General features: G+C 34.5%; 1 protein-coding gene across 3 annotated transcripts in view; it reads left to right on the forward strand.

The window, feature by feature from the left end:
* The window catches only part of AEBP2 (AE binding protein 2), a 74,438-nt gene that overhangs the window by 48,387 nt on the left and 6,864 nt on the right, over positions 1 to 19,187 (forward strand). For 2 of the 3 annotated variants that reach the window (XM_033430272.2, XM_033430273.2), the window contains exons 6-8: positions 1,876 to 1,943; positions 4,022 to 4,135; positions 6,462 to 6,488. In XM_033430272.2, coding sequence (XP_033286163.1) covers positions 1,876 to 1,943; positions 4,022 to 4,135; positions 6,462 to 6,488 — 209 coding nt within the window. Of the gene's footprint in view, positions 1 to 1,875; positions 1,944 to 4,021; positions 4,136 to 6,461; positions 6,489 to 7,051; positions 9,837 to 19,187 lie in introns of those variants that run through there. The other variant, XM_004270941.3, reaches the window with a different exon arrangement.

A 19,187-nucleotide genomic window follows, 5' to 3' on the forward strand; every position in this document is an offset into this window, starting at 1 on the left:
ACCTAGGAAGTATTAAAGAGAAAAGAGAAGAAATAGAGGATTGAGGTTTGGGGCCCATCAACATTTAATGATTTAAAGGGCAATAAATCTGATGAAATAATGGTCTAGTAATGAACAAGTATCTCTACATGTTAGGGAATAGAGGTGATGATGATAAATAAGGTTGTGTTTTAAAAAATGAAGCATCAACTTCATGCTTTCATTAGAGCAGCTTTTTGGATGAAATCCTTAGGCTCACCGTGGGAGGAGTAAAGATGATCAAAAAAATGAAGGAACTAGAAATGTGATATTAGGAGTCTGGAAGAAAACTTAAAATTTACTCAGTGAAAATAGTCTGAAGATGAAAATAGGTTTTCGAGCTGTAGAAAACATCTGAGAGGATTTAAGAACATGATTGATTACCTATGTTTATCATAAACTTTAAAAACCTAGGAATAAGAGTGATTCACACCCCCAAGCGACATTGGGGTGGCAGAGGTACCTTGACTGAGGAAAAGTCACAAAGGTGTAGTATAATCTGAAGAATGCTTTTTCCTGGGGGAAGTGGAAGGAAGAAACATCCCTAATGGGAAAAGGTCTTCCTTGGGGCCAGGTGAGGAGGTTCTCTAAGGTTCCCTGAGTGTGACTGGAAAGGTTGGTGGGGGCAGTTTGTGTTAAACAGTAGTCAGATGTTCAGTGCTAACTGCAAATGTAAGTTTCCTCGTTACCAAATTAACTTTTATAGGAAATAACCATATTTGTAGTGAAAAGATTTGCATGAAAGTATTTATGTGAGGTACTATGCCGTGCAGTTTGCCTAATTTGTCTTCTTTAATTGAAACATTTTCTTTTGAGCCGTCTCCAGAAGAGGTCAGCAGAATCCTAGTTACCAGTCAGTTGGCTTGCTGTACTTGGTTGCATTGCATTATTTTTATATCTTACTTCTTTGTAGAGGTACTTTGTTTTAGCATCTGCAGATCTGTCTTTGAGCTTTTTAATTGATTCCATTACCGAGTCTAGAATTAGGGTACTTAACTATAGGTTTTTAAATAATAAGAAACTTTTATATAATAAAACTTTTAAATAATAAGAAACTTTTATATTTGTATGAAGTGCTGTTTTTACTTCTAATATGTTTTGAGAATGACACATAACATTACTTTGTGAGGCTGTTTGGAAGTTAAACTTGGTAAAAATATTGAGATTTAGATTATTAAAGCACTAAAGAGCTAATTTGGTTAATAATGGCAGTTCTAAGAGTTAATAAAATACCATTTTGATCGATTTTTAAAAATCGTTACCTTAGTTTTCTGAATCTGGTAATGAGTGACAAGCATATTGTTTTTACTACACTTATAGGTCTTTATGTTCTGGTTGATCCACACTTTAACTTAGGTAGATTCCTAACTGAACTGAACACTGATTGGTTAATGTTTCATTTAAAATAACAGAAATCAACCGACAAACAGAAAATTCCCAAGCAAACGACAAATACCTTAATCCTAAAAAGGAGACCTCTCCCTTTCTAGCATTATTTTTTCTTTACTCTTCATTTGTCCTTTAAAAGTATTTCAGCCAATATGGATTCTTGGTTGGCAGTCTGGCTCAGCTAAAGACTTTGTAGAGAGTAAAATAAATAGCATTTTCAAAGATAATATGGTTTTAGTATTTGGCTGTACAAAGCTACTTCAGTTCCTTTTTTCTTTTTCTTTTGTGAAAATATATGATCAAAGGTGGGAAATTGCTACAAACCGGGGCAGAACAAGATGTTGTGGTGGTAATATCTGGTCCAGGACATGAAAACTTAAGTTCTTGATTAGGACCAAAAGCGTTTTTTAAACATATTAAAATGATCTTTTATAAATAGTTTTATGAATTCTTTTATATCATTGCTAGGTAATAGCTAAGAGAAAAGAGGATTCTGGAAAGATAAAACTTTTGCTTCATTGGATGCCTGAAGACATGTAAGTATTTGGAATACTATATATATAACTAATAAACTGATCAGTCTTATTTTTATTAAAATCTTATACTCAAAAATTACTTAAGCTATTGGGTTCAAAGTAAAAGACTTTAAAGAAATGAAACCACGAAACATTTTGAGGTCGTCAGCCTTAAAAAGATAATCTGTAAAAGCTCTTAAGAGTACCTGGCTCAAGGTATAAGCTTTAAAACTAGCTTTTAAAATTGTTTTTAATGGAAGCTGTTAAAGCAATTTTTAATCATTTTTAGGATGTGATTATTTTTAGAATTTTTAATGACCCTCAAGTAGGATAGGGTGCAAGCAACCTTATTTGTGCCTTTGTTTGAATCATTTATTTTAAAAATTTCTAAACATTTTCCAGCACACAATTAATGATAGTTTATAGAAAAAAACAGTTGGTCAGTTTTCCAGGAGTGTTAAATTTTTCTTTTGAGTTTTAGTACCCTTTTATTAGAGCAATTCTGGTCCAAATGCTCCTTAATTTAATTTCATGCTCAATTTTCCTTTTATTCTCAAAAATAATTTTTTTTGTTGTTGCAAAAGGTCATGAAGATGTATCATAGAAATCTTATCAGCATCAAGAATAGAATAAGTTCACATGAATGGAATCTCATTAAAAATTAATAATATGTGGTTAACACTTGTTATTAAATATTTTTCTGTAATATTGTTTCCCAAACTCCAGTCTAAAGAGATGTTAATGAATCTGATATGAATTAAGAGCTTTAAAAGTAGATTTGGAAGATTACAATGCATGTTAGCATATTGAAGTAAAGAAATCTCTTTAGCTTTTTAAAAATCCTGTGATTGTCAAACTTCTATTAGTGTAGAACATATTTTCCACTTCCTTTTACCCCTGCCCCTTCCATGTTTTAGGGAAATGCTACTCTAAAATACTTCGAAATAGCGCGTAATATTTATTTAATGAACTCCTTTTTACCGAACATTAAAGTTACCCATTTTTCTCTACTGTTAAAAAAAGAGACATTAAAATGTCTTTATTTACAAAGTATGCGAAATGTTACGGGTTTTGATACTCGTTGCCTTCCCGAAAGTTTGTACCAATTTCTGATCTCATCTACTGCATTAGAGAGCTTATTTCCCTGGCTTATTATCAACACTGGCTATTGGCATTCTTACATTCTTCATTTCTTTGATTATGAGCAAGATAATTTAAAAACTGTATCTTTGGTGAATTAATGGTTTGTGACCTTTGTCTCCCTTGTTCCTTTTTACCTAATGAGTGTTCACTTGTTTCATATTGATTTGTAAGAGCCCTTTTTATATTAAGTTTATAAACAGTTCCTTTAAAAAATATCATATTCAGATATCTGTATTCTTAGTATATTGGAAATCGATCAATCCAAATATCAAAATCATTTTATTTGAATTTTTCTATAGGATTAAATTTTTTTAAATTCAGGATGTTGGTTGTATGTGCCTTTTTTTTAAAGTGGAAATTAATCTGGTGGGGTTTTTATTTCTTATTTCTTCAGAAAGAGACTAGGTGTCAGATTTTCATCAAGTTAAGCTCAGATATAGTTCCACTTAGCAAACTAAAAGGCAGACAGTGTGTTCTAATATTTGTTTCTAAGTCTGATGTGGCTTTGCCATCAAAAATTTATAATTCAGGGCTTCCCTGGTGGCTCAGTGGCTGAGAGTCCGCCTGCCGATGCAGGGGACACGGGTTCGTGCCCCAGTCCGGGAAGATCCCACATGCCGTAGAGCGGCTGGGCCCGTGAGCCATGGCCGCTGAGCCTGCGTGTCCGGAGCCTGTGCTCCACAACGGGAGAGGCCACAACAGTGAGAGGCCCGCGTACCGCAAAAAAAAAAAAAAAAAAATCATCATTCATTTCCAGATTTATGCCTAAAATTTCACCTTGCCATTTTTTTAGCTGGGACTCTACATCCCACTACTTAGATCACTGAGTTTCCTTGGCATCTGAGAATCTCGTTAACCTAGGTGCCCCAGTCAGACTAGCAGAAAAAGCTGGGTAATGTGAAGGGTAAATTTAAAATTAATGTTATTTTATATATGACTTGTTTTTTAATTCATAGTCTGCCTGACGTGTGGGTGAATGAAAGTGAACGACATCAGTTAAAAACTAAAGTAGTTCATTTATCAAAGCTACCCAAAGATACTGCCTTGCTTTTGGACCCAAACATATACAGGTAATTTAATTCTTGCTTTGATGTTTTATTTTTTTGAATTGTAATCTTAAATCTCCTTAAATTTTGGATATAAAGTTAGGACTTAATTTTTAAGTACTGAATTTCAGTATCAAGCATATCTTGCTTTCTGGGGTTTCATATATGGAAATTACATCACAATGATTTATAAATTGTAAACTAGAAGGGTAATATTTTGGTAAAGTTTATATGCCAGGTTAATTCCAGATTTACCTTAAATAGCTTAAATTGTGGTATACATAGTGTTTTGAAAATAAGTTCCTTTTGTTTAAGTAGGTAATTCTTTTTTATAATATCACACGTGTTGACCTGGGAATATATCGCATGTGCCCTAAATACCATTAATGGTTGAAGTTCTTAAACTTGTACTCTCGCCAAACTTTTCAAAAGAGCATTTTAAATATTACTGTGTTTTTATTTAAGAGGTAGCTTGGAGTGTTCACGTTTCTAACAATTTTCTGATCTGACCTTTGTTTTAGTGTGCTGTGCATATGAAGGTATAGGGGGGGAAGGAGAAGAGACCAACATTACTGGCTATGTGCTGAGTCACTGTGCTAGGTGCTTTACATATACTTCATCCTCACAGCAGTCCTGTGAAGTAGGTGTTCCTATGTCTGTTTTACAGATTGGAAATCTGAGGCAAGAGGTTAAATAGCTTAAATCTGAGGCAAGAGGTTACACAACTAGGATGTGACTGAACTCCATACTGCCTCTATCCACATGACATATACTAGGGTGATTAAAAAAGTGGTGAAAATGTTTAAAAGGCACTCTTAATGAGTGAACTTTATATATTTTAAAAAGGAATTCTAGTTTAGTATAGCAATAGGTTGGGTAAGAGTAAGATGACATAATAATTGATAATCCCAAATGTGAATTTTAGCTATTGTAAAGGTACTATGTCTTATGCCAGATTTTGAAACAATTAAATACTTTGAGGTTTTGTTCATTCCATGACTCAACTTTTTGGAATGTGAAGCATCTTCTGAGAATGAAATTCTCACATAATGGGCCTTGCGGTGTGTGGAAACATTGAGACTCTTCCAAACTTTTAAAGCATCTTTTGGTGAAGGTCCTAAATGTAATGAAAACTTGTTTTTTGTGGGTTGAGCTAGGTTAGCAAGAGATTAACTAGCAGAGAGAATAGTGAAATGACCTTAAAGGAAAAGATTGAGGGACGTTCACTACCAAAAATATGAGAGTTATGATTTACCTTTCTCTTTATAAAGAAAAATAATTGAATATTCTTTATTTATTGGCACCTAATTTAGGGTTTATTTCTGCTTATTCTTTGAAGGGAGGGATTAAAATTTGCATTCTAAAAGAGTGGTATTTGGGGAGAGCCAAGACTGGTAGTAAACATGCCTTAAGCAGTGAGTTGACAAAGGGGCATGAATCTTAATTATAAGATTGAGACTAACTTCTGTGTTTCTGCCCTGCATTCTACTTCCCACTCTCAAAGGGTCTTCCTTTTTCACAGAATCAGCTTATTTTTGCTGTTCTTATGCTATATAGGAAACAATTAAGATATTTTGGTGAAAATGACAAATAAATATCATTCAAGCTCAGAACTGATGTCCAGAAGTACATAGGACTTGCATCACCTGTTTTCAGGGTATAATTCTGCAATTATTACTGATTACTGGAGTAATGAAGATGTTCTTAAGATATATTTGGTGCTTCTGTGGTGTTAATTTTCTTTAGCTGTAAACCAGCCTCCACCCCATCTTAACGTTTAATCTTGAGTCTAAACTTTCATGCTTCTACTATTCTGGAAATTAGAATCAAGTCTACTCTAAAGTGGTACAGAGTCGTAGAACCCACTACATTTGCCGTGGTGTAACATCTTAGCAATGCCTGGATTTTGACTGGGAAAACTTGTGAAATTAAGAGGGGACAAAGCAATTATTCTAATTTGTTTCAGGAGAAATAATTTAACAGCTTATGCGCATCTCAAAATGAAAGCATGACAAACCTTCCAAAAATATATTAACTTCAAAATGAGAGTAAAAAGGACGTATTTATTTGAGGTTTAAACATTAGTTTTAAAGTGTGCTTAAAATGTATGTGTTAAACATGAGATTCTTTTTTAGAAACACATCAGGCTACATAAGAAGGATTTCTTAACAAGCTATATATATTATGTAACTAAATTTATATCCATCATGTGAATGCTTTGGAAATAAATTTTCATGGTGATCAGTGATCATCACATTGCCTATTTCTTATACATATTTGTATTTTTGAAGCACTTAATGTGTTTTTCATTCAATTGAATAAAAGAATACTCCTTTTTCTCTTTTTCTAGAACAATGCCGCAGAAGAGGTTGAAGAGGTAAAAAATAAATAAATACATAAAAAGCAAACAAGCGGGGACACCTGCAGTCTTAGTCACTGACAATGGGTTTAGTAAAAGTTGCACATTAGAGTCAACCCCCTTCCTTTTTTTCCCTTAAATCCAGTATTTAGAATAATATTTATGCTTAGTGTAAACATTCTGTGAATGAAGTAGGCTCTTCTGTGGAATATATTAATATATTACTGTATATCCACATTTTCATGGAATGGTACTGTGGGAGACTGAGCAAACACTCTTCTGGCAACTTAGTAGAACAGCTTCTTAAAGGCTTTGCATGCTTGCTGCTTTAAGCTGCCTTTTTTTTTTTTTTTTTTTTAAAAACCCTTTAGTGATTACAGTAGTTTATATTGAAAAGAAAACCAATTACAACATGTGCCCTTAAAAATACCAAAAGCACTGTAAGGATATTTGTCTTGACAGTGTCTATTGATTTGAAGTCATATAAGGAAATATTTAGACAATGAAAATTATCAAAAGATAATTTACCTTTCAATTATGATAAATAGATGTGATTGGTTGCCATTTGTGTTCTTTTGCAGAACTCTGATAAGAAAAGTGTTCAATTTGTATTTAAGCAAACAGTGAACGACATTTGCAATCAACTAAAAATTCGTCTATCGAATTAGGGCTGAAAATTTCTGTTAAAGAGTGTTGCAGTATGTCTGGTGGCTCCCCTTTCAGGACTAGGGTTTTCTCATGGAGTACAGTATGTTAATATTTACCTATATAACTAATCTGTTAACGGTTTTTGAAAAACCTTTATTTCAAATTATTTGAATAATCCTCATATTTTCATTTTAACCTATATAAGCCTCTAATTTTTTTTTTTTTCTGAGGAAAGCATTTGGTTATGAGTTGTTTTTTTCTTAACATAAGAAAAATTGTATTTTTTTTAAAAGTATCTTCAAACTGAATCCTTTATGCACCAAAGTTGGTTTTGAAAAGGAAAATAAAATCACTTTCTTGCTTGGTAAGCAAGAAGCCATATGGATTTTTTTTTTAACTTACAGAAATGGAAATATGTGTAACTTGTTAGTATTGTATCAAACAAATGTTGCATAGAGATAATAGAACATTGCTTGTAAATAATTCAGCAGATTTGTAATATATTTTTATATTATGAAATGTACTGTAGATGTTTTTCTAGAGGCATGAAAAGTTAAATGTATATATTATGGGTAGAGATAATATTGAAGGATATTGTAATTCACTAGTGCTGCCAGAGGAATTGTTAATAAAGCACCTTCTTTAACAATAAATGTCTTTTGCAGACTTAAGGGACTATGTACTACTGTTAATATCTGTAAGAACAAAACACATTGAACATCCTTCCAGAAAGTCTTTGAGGGAGGACCTATACCCATAATAGAATTATGGCACTCATTTCTGACAGTGACCGTGAAATCAATTATTTCCTTACTGTTGGAAGGACATATTGTAAAGTATGTGGTTATATGCAGTCAAACTGCAGAAAATACTCCTGATTAAGGAGTTTTCACTTTACTACAGTGATATAAAAACCAGCAGTTTTTACACTAAAATTTTTTAAAGAAAGAATAGACAAAAATATAGAATTAATAAGCCTTTTGGTTCCAAAATGGGAAAGGTTCCATGATACATAAATCATTTCTCATTTACTTTAAAAAATTTTAAAAAAATAATAAAAATTATGGGAGACTTTATTCGTTAACAATGGGGTAAAGAGCTATATACGTGAAGTGAGTCATATAAAATTAAATGAAGTGCAAATAAAAGCACTGCTTCTATAAGACATTCTGGAATGGTTGTTTAATAAGGGTATTATTCATATGACTTGTAGCAAATGTGGTTTTATTTTTAAAAAGAAGAAAAGCAGTGTGTTTTCTTACTATTTTTTTGTTTTCTTTTGCTTAAGCACTTCATCAGTTGCTTTATTCTGTATCTGCGAAGTAATCTGCAATCTCCTTTGTTCTTTTTAAATTTTGATTTGTTATAAAATTGCCAAATAGAAGTGTTTCAGATATATAGTTTGTACTTGTATTTTTATTTTATTGCCTCATGTTCTTGTAAGTCATTCTTAATTGACCGATGATTGTAGACCTTGCCTGAGTATTTTTTCTAATAAAACAAAGCAAATCACATTTAGTTTCAAAATTGTAACAATTCAATTAAATTTTAAAACATCTAAAATATACATCTATATTCTTCAGGGGCACAGCGAATAGATTAGTTTTCCCATTGTGTAGAAATACTAAGATGTCAAAACCAAATTTCATGGTTATTGATTAGCCTCTGAGTACTCAGTCGCTCAAGATACTCTGCTGCTTATCTGACTTTGTTCTGATACTATTTACACACCAAAAAGAATATTGAATTAAAATGAAATAGTTTTATAACTTGTATGTATACATATATACACACATGCAATTATGATTGGGAAACAAGTGTGGAAATTTTTATTTTATAGTGTTCATTTAGTGATAGCTATCCATCTATATTATTCTTCCTACCACTGTGGCCCCCCCTGCCCCCCAATATATGACATATTTGTAATATGGCACCTAAAATAATTAGTCTCTCATTCAAAATCCATTGTCTTTTCAGCAGCAGGCAAAACTGCAGCTCACAGGCATACCCATTCATTTACTTGTGACTGCTTTCTCCCTGTTGTGGCAGAGCTGAGTAGTGACACTTTATTGCCTGCAAACTTAAAATACTTACTGTCTCACCTTTAAAGGAAAAATTTGCCAATCCCTGGTTATAGTTGATAAGTTGTTTTGAAAAATAAAGCTAGACCGCACAACTTATATTTTAATATGATAGTATTATCTTGGTAATAAGCACATTAAATTTCAGTGAGTTGTTTAATATACATCAGAGTAGATATTGCCATATTAGGTACATGCGACAAATGATGTTTTTTTTTTTTTTTTTAACTTTTACATTGGAGTTCTTAATAGTTACTAACATTTTGCCGTTTGTATTTTGTTTTACTAAATAGGACTAAATGAGATTTTGTAAATCAGATCATGTTTAAATCGTACGGCACATCTGCTCTATCTGAAAGAATCTTAGAAGTGGAAAATACTGTAAAATTTAAAGTTGTTTATTTTTCTAATAAACTTACTTTTTCATATATAAATCTTCCCTAAAGTAGACACACATTACCTCTGAATTTCAGATGAAAGGAAATTAAGATGGACAGTAATTGACTCTCAATGTGTATTTTAAGATTTGTTTTACTCTCATTTGAAAGCATTGATAATCACGTCAGTAAACCTTTGTGAAACTTTTTTCCCTTTCACACCTTAATAAAGTGTTTTAAATATGCAAGTATTCTTAAAAGGATAGAATTTGCCACAGTTATTTAAGACCTCTTTTATTGTTTGCTGTTTGAATTCTTTTCTTAATACTGTATGGTTAATAAAAGTGTTAGCTATTTGAATAAAATATAAAAATGGGAAAATATGGTTTAAGTCTTTAAAATAGTTGATGGGGGGGCTTTTTATATGGTTACAACTATTTTTTTCTTTTTAAGTCTTTAATACCTCTGCATAAGTTCTCTAAAAGACAAAGAGAAATTCTTAGTTTAGGTAGGTTCTCAATTTGAAAAACTGATACCTGTATAACAAGGCCTAGGGTTGCAGACCTACAAGGAGATGCTTATATATATAGTCTTTATTAAAAGGGGAGCTGAATCATATATGTCATTTGAATGTCTTGGGGTTTTGGTGTTTTTTTTTTTTTGAGAGAAGTGGCACTTTTTTTGGGTTCAATGAAAAATATTTTTCTATTCTAAAAATGTATAAAGTATTTCTTAAAAGGTAAGATTTTTAAAGAAAACGTCTTACATATTTTTCTTTTTTAATTATTAAAGAATCTGACCTAGTGGAGAATGTTTTGCAATTCCAGCACTATAGCTTTAATATAAATAAGGTTTGAGGATTTTTTTTTTTTTTTAAGGGTTAGAGTCTTTTGTCATTTCTAATGGTATGAGCTTCAGTAGCCTTAAGAATGTGACAAAATGATGTATTATTTTAAATTAAAATTAAAAAAAAATGTTTACGTAGTCCAGTTCATTCTCTGAATCAGATTTGCCTGGTATATAACACATGGTTCTATTACTCTGAAAATTAAAAAGGACTTGTAACCAGTTAGAGCAGGAATTGCAACCCATATATTTTTCTAGGTTTCTGCCATAGCTAGTCACAAAATTAGTCTCTGAAATATTTGTTGAATGAGTATTGTAGGTGAATACTTGTTAAAGAAAGGTATTTTGGAGAGTACTGGTTGAAGCAATCTGGCTTAAACCACCCTCTGTGATAATATTTAACTTTATATATGAACCTATAAAGGGAACTGTATTTCAGTTTGTCTAAACATTCTCAATGGAAAGAATTATTGATGTTATATTTTTACATACTCAGTTGTAATGTAAGTATTTTTAGTTTGTTTAATTTTGTTAAAAATGTCCTCAATCATGTTTTTGTGGAGGCCCCTCCTCCCTTTTTAGTTGAAGTATAGTTGATTTACAATGTTGTGTTAGTTTCTGGTGTACAGCAAAGTGATTCATATACACACACACATATTTGTAGAGCCCATTTTTAAAATAATTAAGACCTCAGTTATATTTATGATATGAATAACATGTTTTGAAGTAATAACACTATTTTAAAGGAGTTACGCAGTATTCGATTACTTTATCTTATTTTCATCTCACAGCATTGTCACTCAAAGGACCTTTTTCCCTCTTCAGATTCTGCTAACGGAAAAGTTAAATTTTATAAATCTTACAAATTTATTATGAAATTGCCAAGGATTTACATGTTCCTGTTAAAGAAAACCATTTCAGAAATTCGTTTATATTTGGGTGACTAATAAGTCTCATATAAGATTATTACATGTTTGAGGCAGTTTTCCTTTTAGGAAAGTAAAGTTTTTTGGGGTGAGTGTGTAGCTAGGGAAGAATAATAGATTGTAAAAGGTGAGCATTGTGAGCAGTTACTCCTGATAGCTGGGCCCAGTTCAAATAGTTTAGCATAAACATCATTGAGCATTGCATAAGAGTAGGTCAGAAGATTCCCAGCTCATGTCTTCTTTTTTAAAACTTGAGGTAACGTTGGTGTTTATAACATTATATGTTGACTTCTGTATACACTACAGTGTTCTCACCATCAAAAGTTTAGTTTCCATCTGTCCATCAGTCCACCAGTTGACTCTCTTTGCCCATTTTATTCTCCCACACATTCCCCCTTCCCTTCTGGTAACCACTGCTGTCTCTCTGTATCTGTGTGTTTGTTTTTGTTTGGTTTTCTTCATTTATTTTTATATTCCACATATGAACATATGAGTGAAATCATATAGTATTTGTTTTTCTCCATCTGACTTGTCTTCACATAATACCCTTAAGTTCCTTACAGATTGTTGCAGATGGCAAGATTTCATCTTTTTTTTTTTTTTTAATGACTGAGGAGTATTCCATTTCGTTTGTGTGTATGTGTGCATATATATACACACATGCACACACACATCTTCTTTATCCATTCATCTGTCAGTGGGCACTTAGGTTGGTTCCATATCTAGGATATTGTAAATGATGCTGCTATGAATATAAGGGTGCATATGATTTTCTGAATGAGTGTTTTCATATTCTTTGGATAAATACCCACAAGTGGAATAGCTGGATTATATGGTAATTTATTTTATTTTATTTTTTTTGCGGTACACGGGCCTCTCCCTGCTGTGGCCTCTCCCGTTGCGGAGCACAGGCTCTGGACGCGCAGGCTCAGCAGCCATGGCTCACGGGCCCAGCCGCTCTGCGGCATGTGGGATCTTCCCGGAACGGGGCACAAACCCGTGTCCCCTGCATTGGCAGGCGGACTCTCAACCGCTGCGCCACCAGGGAAGCCCAGTAATTTTATTGTTTAATTTTTTGAGGAAGCTGCATACTGTTTTCCATAGTGGCTGCACCATTTTGCATTCCCACCAACAGTGTCCAAGGGTTCCCTTTTCTCCATATGCTCTCCAACACTTGTTATTTCTTGTCTTTCTGATAACAGCCATTCTAACCAGAGTGATGGAATACCTCATTGTGGTTTTGATTTGCCTTTCCTTAATAATTAATGATGCTGAGCATCTTTTCATGTACCTGCTGGCATCTGTATGTATTTTTAGGAAAATGTATATTCAGCTGTTCTGCCCGTTTTTAAATCATGTTTGCTTTTTGTTGAGTTGTATGTGTTCCTTATATGTTTTAGATATTAATCTCTTATTGGATATATGATTTGCAATTTTTTTTCTCCTATTGGTAGATTGTCTTTTCATTTTGTTGATGGTTTCCTTTGCTATGCAGAAGCCCTTTAGTTTGATGTGGTCCCATTTGTTTATTTTTGCTTTTTGTTCCCTTGCCTAAGGAGCCAGATCCAAAAAAAATATTGCTAAGACCTTCGTCAAAGAGTGTACTGTCTGTGTTTTCTTCTATGGGTTTTTTATGGTTTCAGGTCTTATATTTAAGTCTAATTCATTTTGTGTATGGTGTAAGATAGCGGTCTAGTTTCATTCTTTTGTATGTGGCTGTCCAGTTTTCCCAGCGCCATTTATTGAAGAGACTCATTTCTCTGTTGAATGTACTTTGCTCCTTTTTCATACATTAATTGTTCACGTACGTATGGATTTATTTCTGGGCTCTGAATTCTGTTTCATTGGTCTGTGTGTCTATTTTTCTGTCAATGCCATGTTCTTTTGACTACCATAGCGATGCAGTATAACTTGAAATCAGGGAGTGTGATACCTCCAGCTTCTGATTTGTATTTTATTTCAGAGTTGCTTTGGTTATTGGGGTTTTGTGGTTCTGTATAAGCTTTAGGAGTTTTTGTTTCATTTCTATGAAAACTCTTATGATTTTGATAGGGATTGTGTTGAATCTGTAGGTTGCTTTAGGTAATGTGGACATTTTATCAATGTTAATTCCAGTTCATGAGCACAGAATGTCTTTCCATTTCTTTGTGTGTTCTTCAGTTTCATTCAGCAATGTCTTAAGAGTTTTCAGTACACAGATCTTTCACCTCCTTGGTTCAATACATTCCTAGGTATTTTTTTCTTTTTGTTGTAATTGTAAATGGAATTGTTTTCTTAATTTCTCTCTCTGCTAGTTTGTTGTTAGCATATGGAAACACAGCAGTTTTTTGTATATTGATTTTGCATGCTGCAACTTTAGTGTATTTAAAAAAATTTTTTTAAATTTATTTTTGACTGTGCTGGGTCTTCGTTGCTGCACGTGGACTTTCTCTAGTTGTGGTGAGTGGGGTCTACCCTTCGTTGTGGTTCGTGGGCTTCTCATTGTGGTGGCTTCTCTTGTTGCGGAGCATGGGCTCCAGGCGCGCATGCTCAGTAGTTGTGGCGCACAGGCCTAGTTGCTCCGTGGCATGTGGGATCTTCCTGGACCAGGGCTTGAACCCATGTCCCCTGCACTGGCAGGCGGATTCCCAACCACTGTGCCACCAGGGAAGTCCCTGTATTTATTATTTTTAATAGTTTTTTGGTGGGGTTTTTAGAGTTTTCTATGTATACATCATGTCATCTACAAAGTGGCAGTTCTACTTCTTCCTTTCCAATTTCGATGCCTTTTTTTTCTTTTTCTTCCCTAATTGCTCTAGCTAGGACTTCCATTACTATGTTGAGTAAGAGTGGCTAGAGTAAGCATCCTTGTCTTGTTCCTGATCTTAGAGGGATGGCTTTCAGTGTTTCACTGTTGAGTATAATGTTAGTCATGGGTTTTTCATAAATGGCCCTTGTTACGATGAGGTATGTTCCTGCTATACCCATTTTATTGAAAGTTTTTATTATACATCAGTATTGAATCTTGTCAGATATCAATATTTTTCTACATCTATTGAGGTGATCATATGATTTTTATCTTTCATTTGGTTGCTGTGATGTATCGTATTGATTTGCAGATGTGGAACCATCCTGCATCCCTGGAATAAATCCTACTTGATCATGGTGTTTGATCATTTTAATTATTGTATTTGTTTTGCTAATATTTGTTGAGTACTTTTGCATCTATGTTCATCAGGATATTGCCTGTCATTTTCCTTTTTTGTATTGTCCTTGTATTGGCTTTGTAAAATGAGTTTAGAAGCATTCCCTCCTCTTCAGTTTTTTGGAAGAGTTTGAGAAGGATAGGTATTAGCTGTTCTTTGAATGTTCGGTAGAATTCACCTGTGAAGCCATCTGGTCCTAGACTTTTGTTTTTTGGGAGGTATTTGATTACTATTTCAGTCTCTCTCGTAGTGATTGGTCTATTCAGGTTTTCTGTTTCTTCATGATTCAGTCTTAGAAGGTTATATGATTCTAAGTATTTATGTATTTCTTCTAGACTGCCCAATTTGTTGGCATATAATTTTCGTAGTATTATAATCTGTTGTATTTCTGTGGTATCCATTGTAATTTCTCCTTTTTGTTTCGGATTTTATTTATCAGAGACTTCTTAGCCAGTCTAGCTAAAGGTTTGTCAATTTTGTTCCTTTAAAAAAAAAAAGCTCTTAGTTTTATTGATATTTCCTATTTTTTAGTCTCTTTCATTTATTTCTGCTCTGATCTTTATTATTTCCTTCCTTCTGCTGACTTTGCTCTTTTTCTAGTTTCTTTAGGTGTAAGGTTTGAATATTTATTTGAGATTTTTCTTGTTTCTTGAGGTAGGCCTGTGTTGCTGTGAACTTCCCTCTTAATACTACTTTTGCTGCATCCCATAGGTTTGGTATGTTGTATTTGCATTTTCATTCGTCTTCAGGTATAAAAAGATTTCTTTATTTGTTGACCCAATAATTGTTCAGTAGCATGTTGTCAAGTCTCCACATATTTGTGAATTTTCCAGCTTTTTTCTTGTTTTTCATTTCTAGTTTCCTACCATTGTGGTTGGAAAAGATGCTTGATCTGAGTTGAGTTTTATTTGTTATTGAGACTTGTTTTGTGTTCCAAAATTTGGTCTATGCTTGAGAATGTTCCACATGCTCTTGAGAAGAATTTGTATCCTGCTGCATTTGGATGGAGTGTTCTTTATTAAGTCCATCTGATGTAATGTTTCACTTAAGGCCGCTGTTCCCTTGTTGACATTGTGTCTGGGTGATCTGTCCATTGATGTAAGTGGGGTGTTAAAGTCCCTTACTATTATTGTGTTGCTGTCAATTTCTCCCTTTAGGTATGTTAATAATTGCCTTATGTAATTTGGTGCTCCTATGTTATGTGCATATATATTATTAACTTTTATACCTTCTTGATGAATTTTCCCCTTTATCATTATAGAGTGTCCGTTTTTGTCTCTCATTACCTTTTTCTGTTTTGGCATGAAGTCTGTTTTGTCTGATATTGAGTATGGCTACACCTACTTTTTCTTCTGTCTGCTGTTTGCTTGGAGTGTCATTTTTCATTCTTTCACTTTGAGCCTATGTTTGTCTTTAGAGCTTAGTCTCCTGGAGGCAGCATATAGTTGGGTCTTGTTTTTCTAATCTGTCCAACCACCCTGTGTCTTTGTTTTTTGTTTGTTTGGCCCAGCCGTGTAGCCTGTGGGATCTTAGTTCCCCAACCAGGGATTGAACCTGGGCCATGGCAGTGAAAGTGCCGAGTCCTAACCACTGGACTGCCAGGGAATTCCCACACCCTGTGTCTTTTTGATTGATGAATTCAATCCATTTATATTTAGGGTGATAGTTGATAAATAAGGACGTAGTACTGCCATTTTATCTTTTATTTTCTAGTTGCTCTGTATCTCCATTGTTTATTTTGTGTCTATTTCTGTCTGCCATTTTAGTTTGGTGGTTTTCTATGATGTTTTTCTGTTTCCTCTTTCGTTATTTTTCGTGTCTCTGATCTAGAATTATATGGTATGGTTACCATGAGGTTTGTATACATTTCTCATAAAGTGGTTCTTTTCCTGCTGATCGCCTCTCCATTTGCCTATATGACTTCTGTCCTTTTCCTTTTCAGCAATGTTTTTGTGGTCCCAAATTATCCCTTTTTATGTTGTAAGCTGGTTACCAAATTGAAGTTGCTTTAGTTATTTTTACTGCTTTTTCCCCTTTAACCTTTATATTGTAATTAAGTGTTTAACCTATTCTAATACAGAGTTACAGTTTTCTAATTCTGTCTATCACCTTACTCAAAAGTTTTGTGTACTTTTGCCTTTTCATTTCAGAAGGAAGTTGTCCTTTCACCATTTCTGGTAAGGCAGGCCTAGTGGTCATGAACTCCCTCAGCTTTTGTTTGTCTGGAAAAGCCTTTATTTCTCCTTCGTATCTAAGGATAAATTTGCTGGGTATTCTTGGCTCACAGTTTTTATCTTTCAATATTTTGAGTATGTCATTCTGCTCACTCCTGTCCTGTAGTGTTTCTACTGAGAAATCTGGTAGTCTAATGGGGGTTCCTTTGTAGGTTGCTCTTTTTTTTTTCCCTTGGCTGTCTTTAAAATTCTTCCTTTGCCACTGACTTTTGACAGTTTAATATGATGTATCTGAGAGAAGGTCTTTTTGTATTGAGGTAATTAGGTGTTCTCTTAGCTTCATGGACTTATATACATCCAGTTCATTCACCAGGTTTGGGAAGTTCTTGGCTATTATTTCTTTAAATAAACTCTCTTTTCCCTTCTCCCTCTCTTCTGGGATACCCATTATCCTTATGTTGCTCTTCCTAGTAGAGCCTGATAGTTCTTGTAGAATTTCTTCTTCTTTTTTTAGATCTTATTCTTTCCTTTTCTACCTGTGTCATTTCTAGATTTCTGTCTTCAAGCTCACTTGAAGAGATTTCTCTCTTCCATACCACCTGCTTTATTTCCAATGCTTTCTACAGTTCCAGAAGTTTGTTTCTTTTTTTTACAGTTTCAATTTGTTTGATAAAGTATTCTTTCTGTTCATTAATTTTATTCCTGAACTCTTTGAAATGCCTCTCTGAATTTTCTTGTAGCTCATTGTGTTTCTTCATGACAGCCAGTCTGAATTCTCTGTCAGTTAGATTGCAATATTCTGTAATTTTAAGTTTGGTATTTGGAAAATTGTCATTTTCTTTGTGTGATACCATGGTGTTTCATGGTGCTTGATGAATTTGTCCTCTGCTGGTGCATTTGAAGTAGTGAATACTTTTCTTTTAAAGCTTTTTTTTACTTGATTCTAACAATTCAACAGGTTAGTAGTTGGAGGCCTTTTCTTTTGTTTTCCAATAGGTGGTGCTGTGGCACAAGTTTTTGGTTTCTCTTACCCGAACTGCCTCTGGTTATGTTTGAGAATCAACGCTTTCCAGCCTCCACTGCCTCTGCTGGGGGTGTCACCTGGTGCCCTCCTTGTTGCTGCTTGTGCCTCCTGAGTCACTGGTGCCTTTGCTGCTGCCGCTGCCACTGCTGTTCGTGGTGTTGCTCCCTGAGGCACTGGGAGGGCAGGCACCTCTGACACGCCCACCACAGGGGGAGGTGGGGGAAAGCCAGGATCCTGGGTGCCTCTGCTTCATCTGGGGTTATTGGGTGACACTGCTGTGGGCGATGGGGGGATAGGGGGCAGACTCATGGGTGCACCTGTAGCCGGAGGTTTGGGGTCGCAGGCCCCTGTGCCACTGCTGCCAGTTTCACCCTGACCGCAGGCACTGCTGTAGGTAGGACGCTGGAGTCTCGTGCACTGCCTCCCCTACTGCTACTTGTGTTCTCCTGGGCTCAGCTGCTGCAGCCAGGGGTGCTAAAATCATAGGCACCTCCTCTGGGGGGTGTAGTCCACTCACCTTTAGATGTACAGGTGTATGGAATTCTCTGGTGTTCTGGTTTAATGAGCAGAGGAACCTCTGTTGCTATGGATGTTTTACTGGATGTAGATTGAAAGGGAGTGTCTCATGCCGCCATGATGTTGATGTCACTCCCAGCTTATGTCTTCTTGAATTTCATAAATTAAGAGGGCTTAATTGGTTATCTTTGTGTATTTTTAGTACTGGTATAATACCTTTAAAAGATTGCAGTAAGTGTCATAAATGTCATTCTTTGTAGAAGTTGAGGGCTTATTTAAGTTTCGTTTTATTTCTTCCTTTTCTCTATATGTTCTCCCCTAAGTCACCCAAAATACCTAATTTCCTTTTTAAAGGTAACTCAGAATTGTCAGCAGTTCATTCAAAATTTATCTTAAACATCAATAGTATTTTAAAAATACTTAGTTTCTTTGTTATTAAAATTAAGAAATGATGGAATTCCCTGGCAGTCCAGTGGTTAGGACTTGGCGCTTTCACTGCTGTGGCCCAGGTTCAGTCCCTGGTTGGGGAGCTAAGATCCTGCAAGCCACACAGTGCAGCCAAAAAAAGAAAAAAGAAAAAGAAACAATACAGAAAATAGGGATAATAGGGTTACTTTCAACTGACCATACTTTCCTAGTCTCCAGATTAACATTTTGTTGAATTCTTACAAAATGTTTATTTTGTGCTATTTAAATTGCTATTATATGCCCAGTTCTACTGTTTGGCTTTTACTCAAGACATTCATATAGCTATTTCTTATTCTTTTTTATGGCCAGGGGTGATGTGTACTGTAAATCGTTTAACCATCCCTGCTTGTTGACACTGAGATTGTTTACAGGTTTTGTGTCATGTAATTAATACAGTAGCATCCTTGAAAATGCACTTGCAGAGAGATTTCTACACTGCAGTTTCCTGTGAGGGACTGCTAGCCGACTTAAA

Source organism: Orcinus orca, chromosome 11 (genome assembly GCF_937001465.1).
Source record: "Orcinus orca chromosome 11, mOrcOrc1.1, whole genome shotgun sequence".
NCBI classification, from domain to species: Eukaryota; Metazoa; Chordata; class Mammalia; order Artiodactyla; family Delphinidae; genus Orcinus; species Orcinus orca.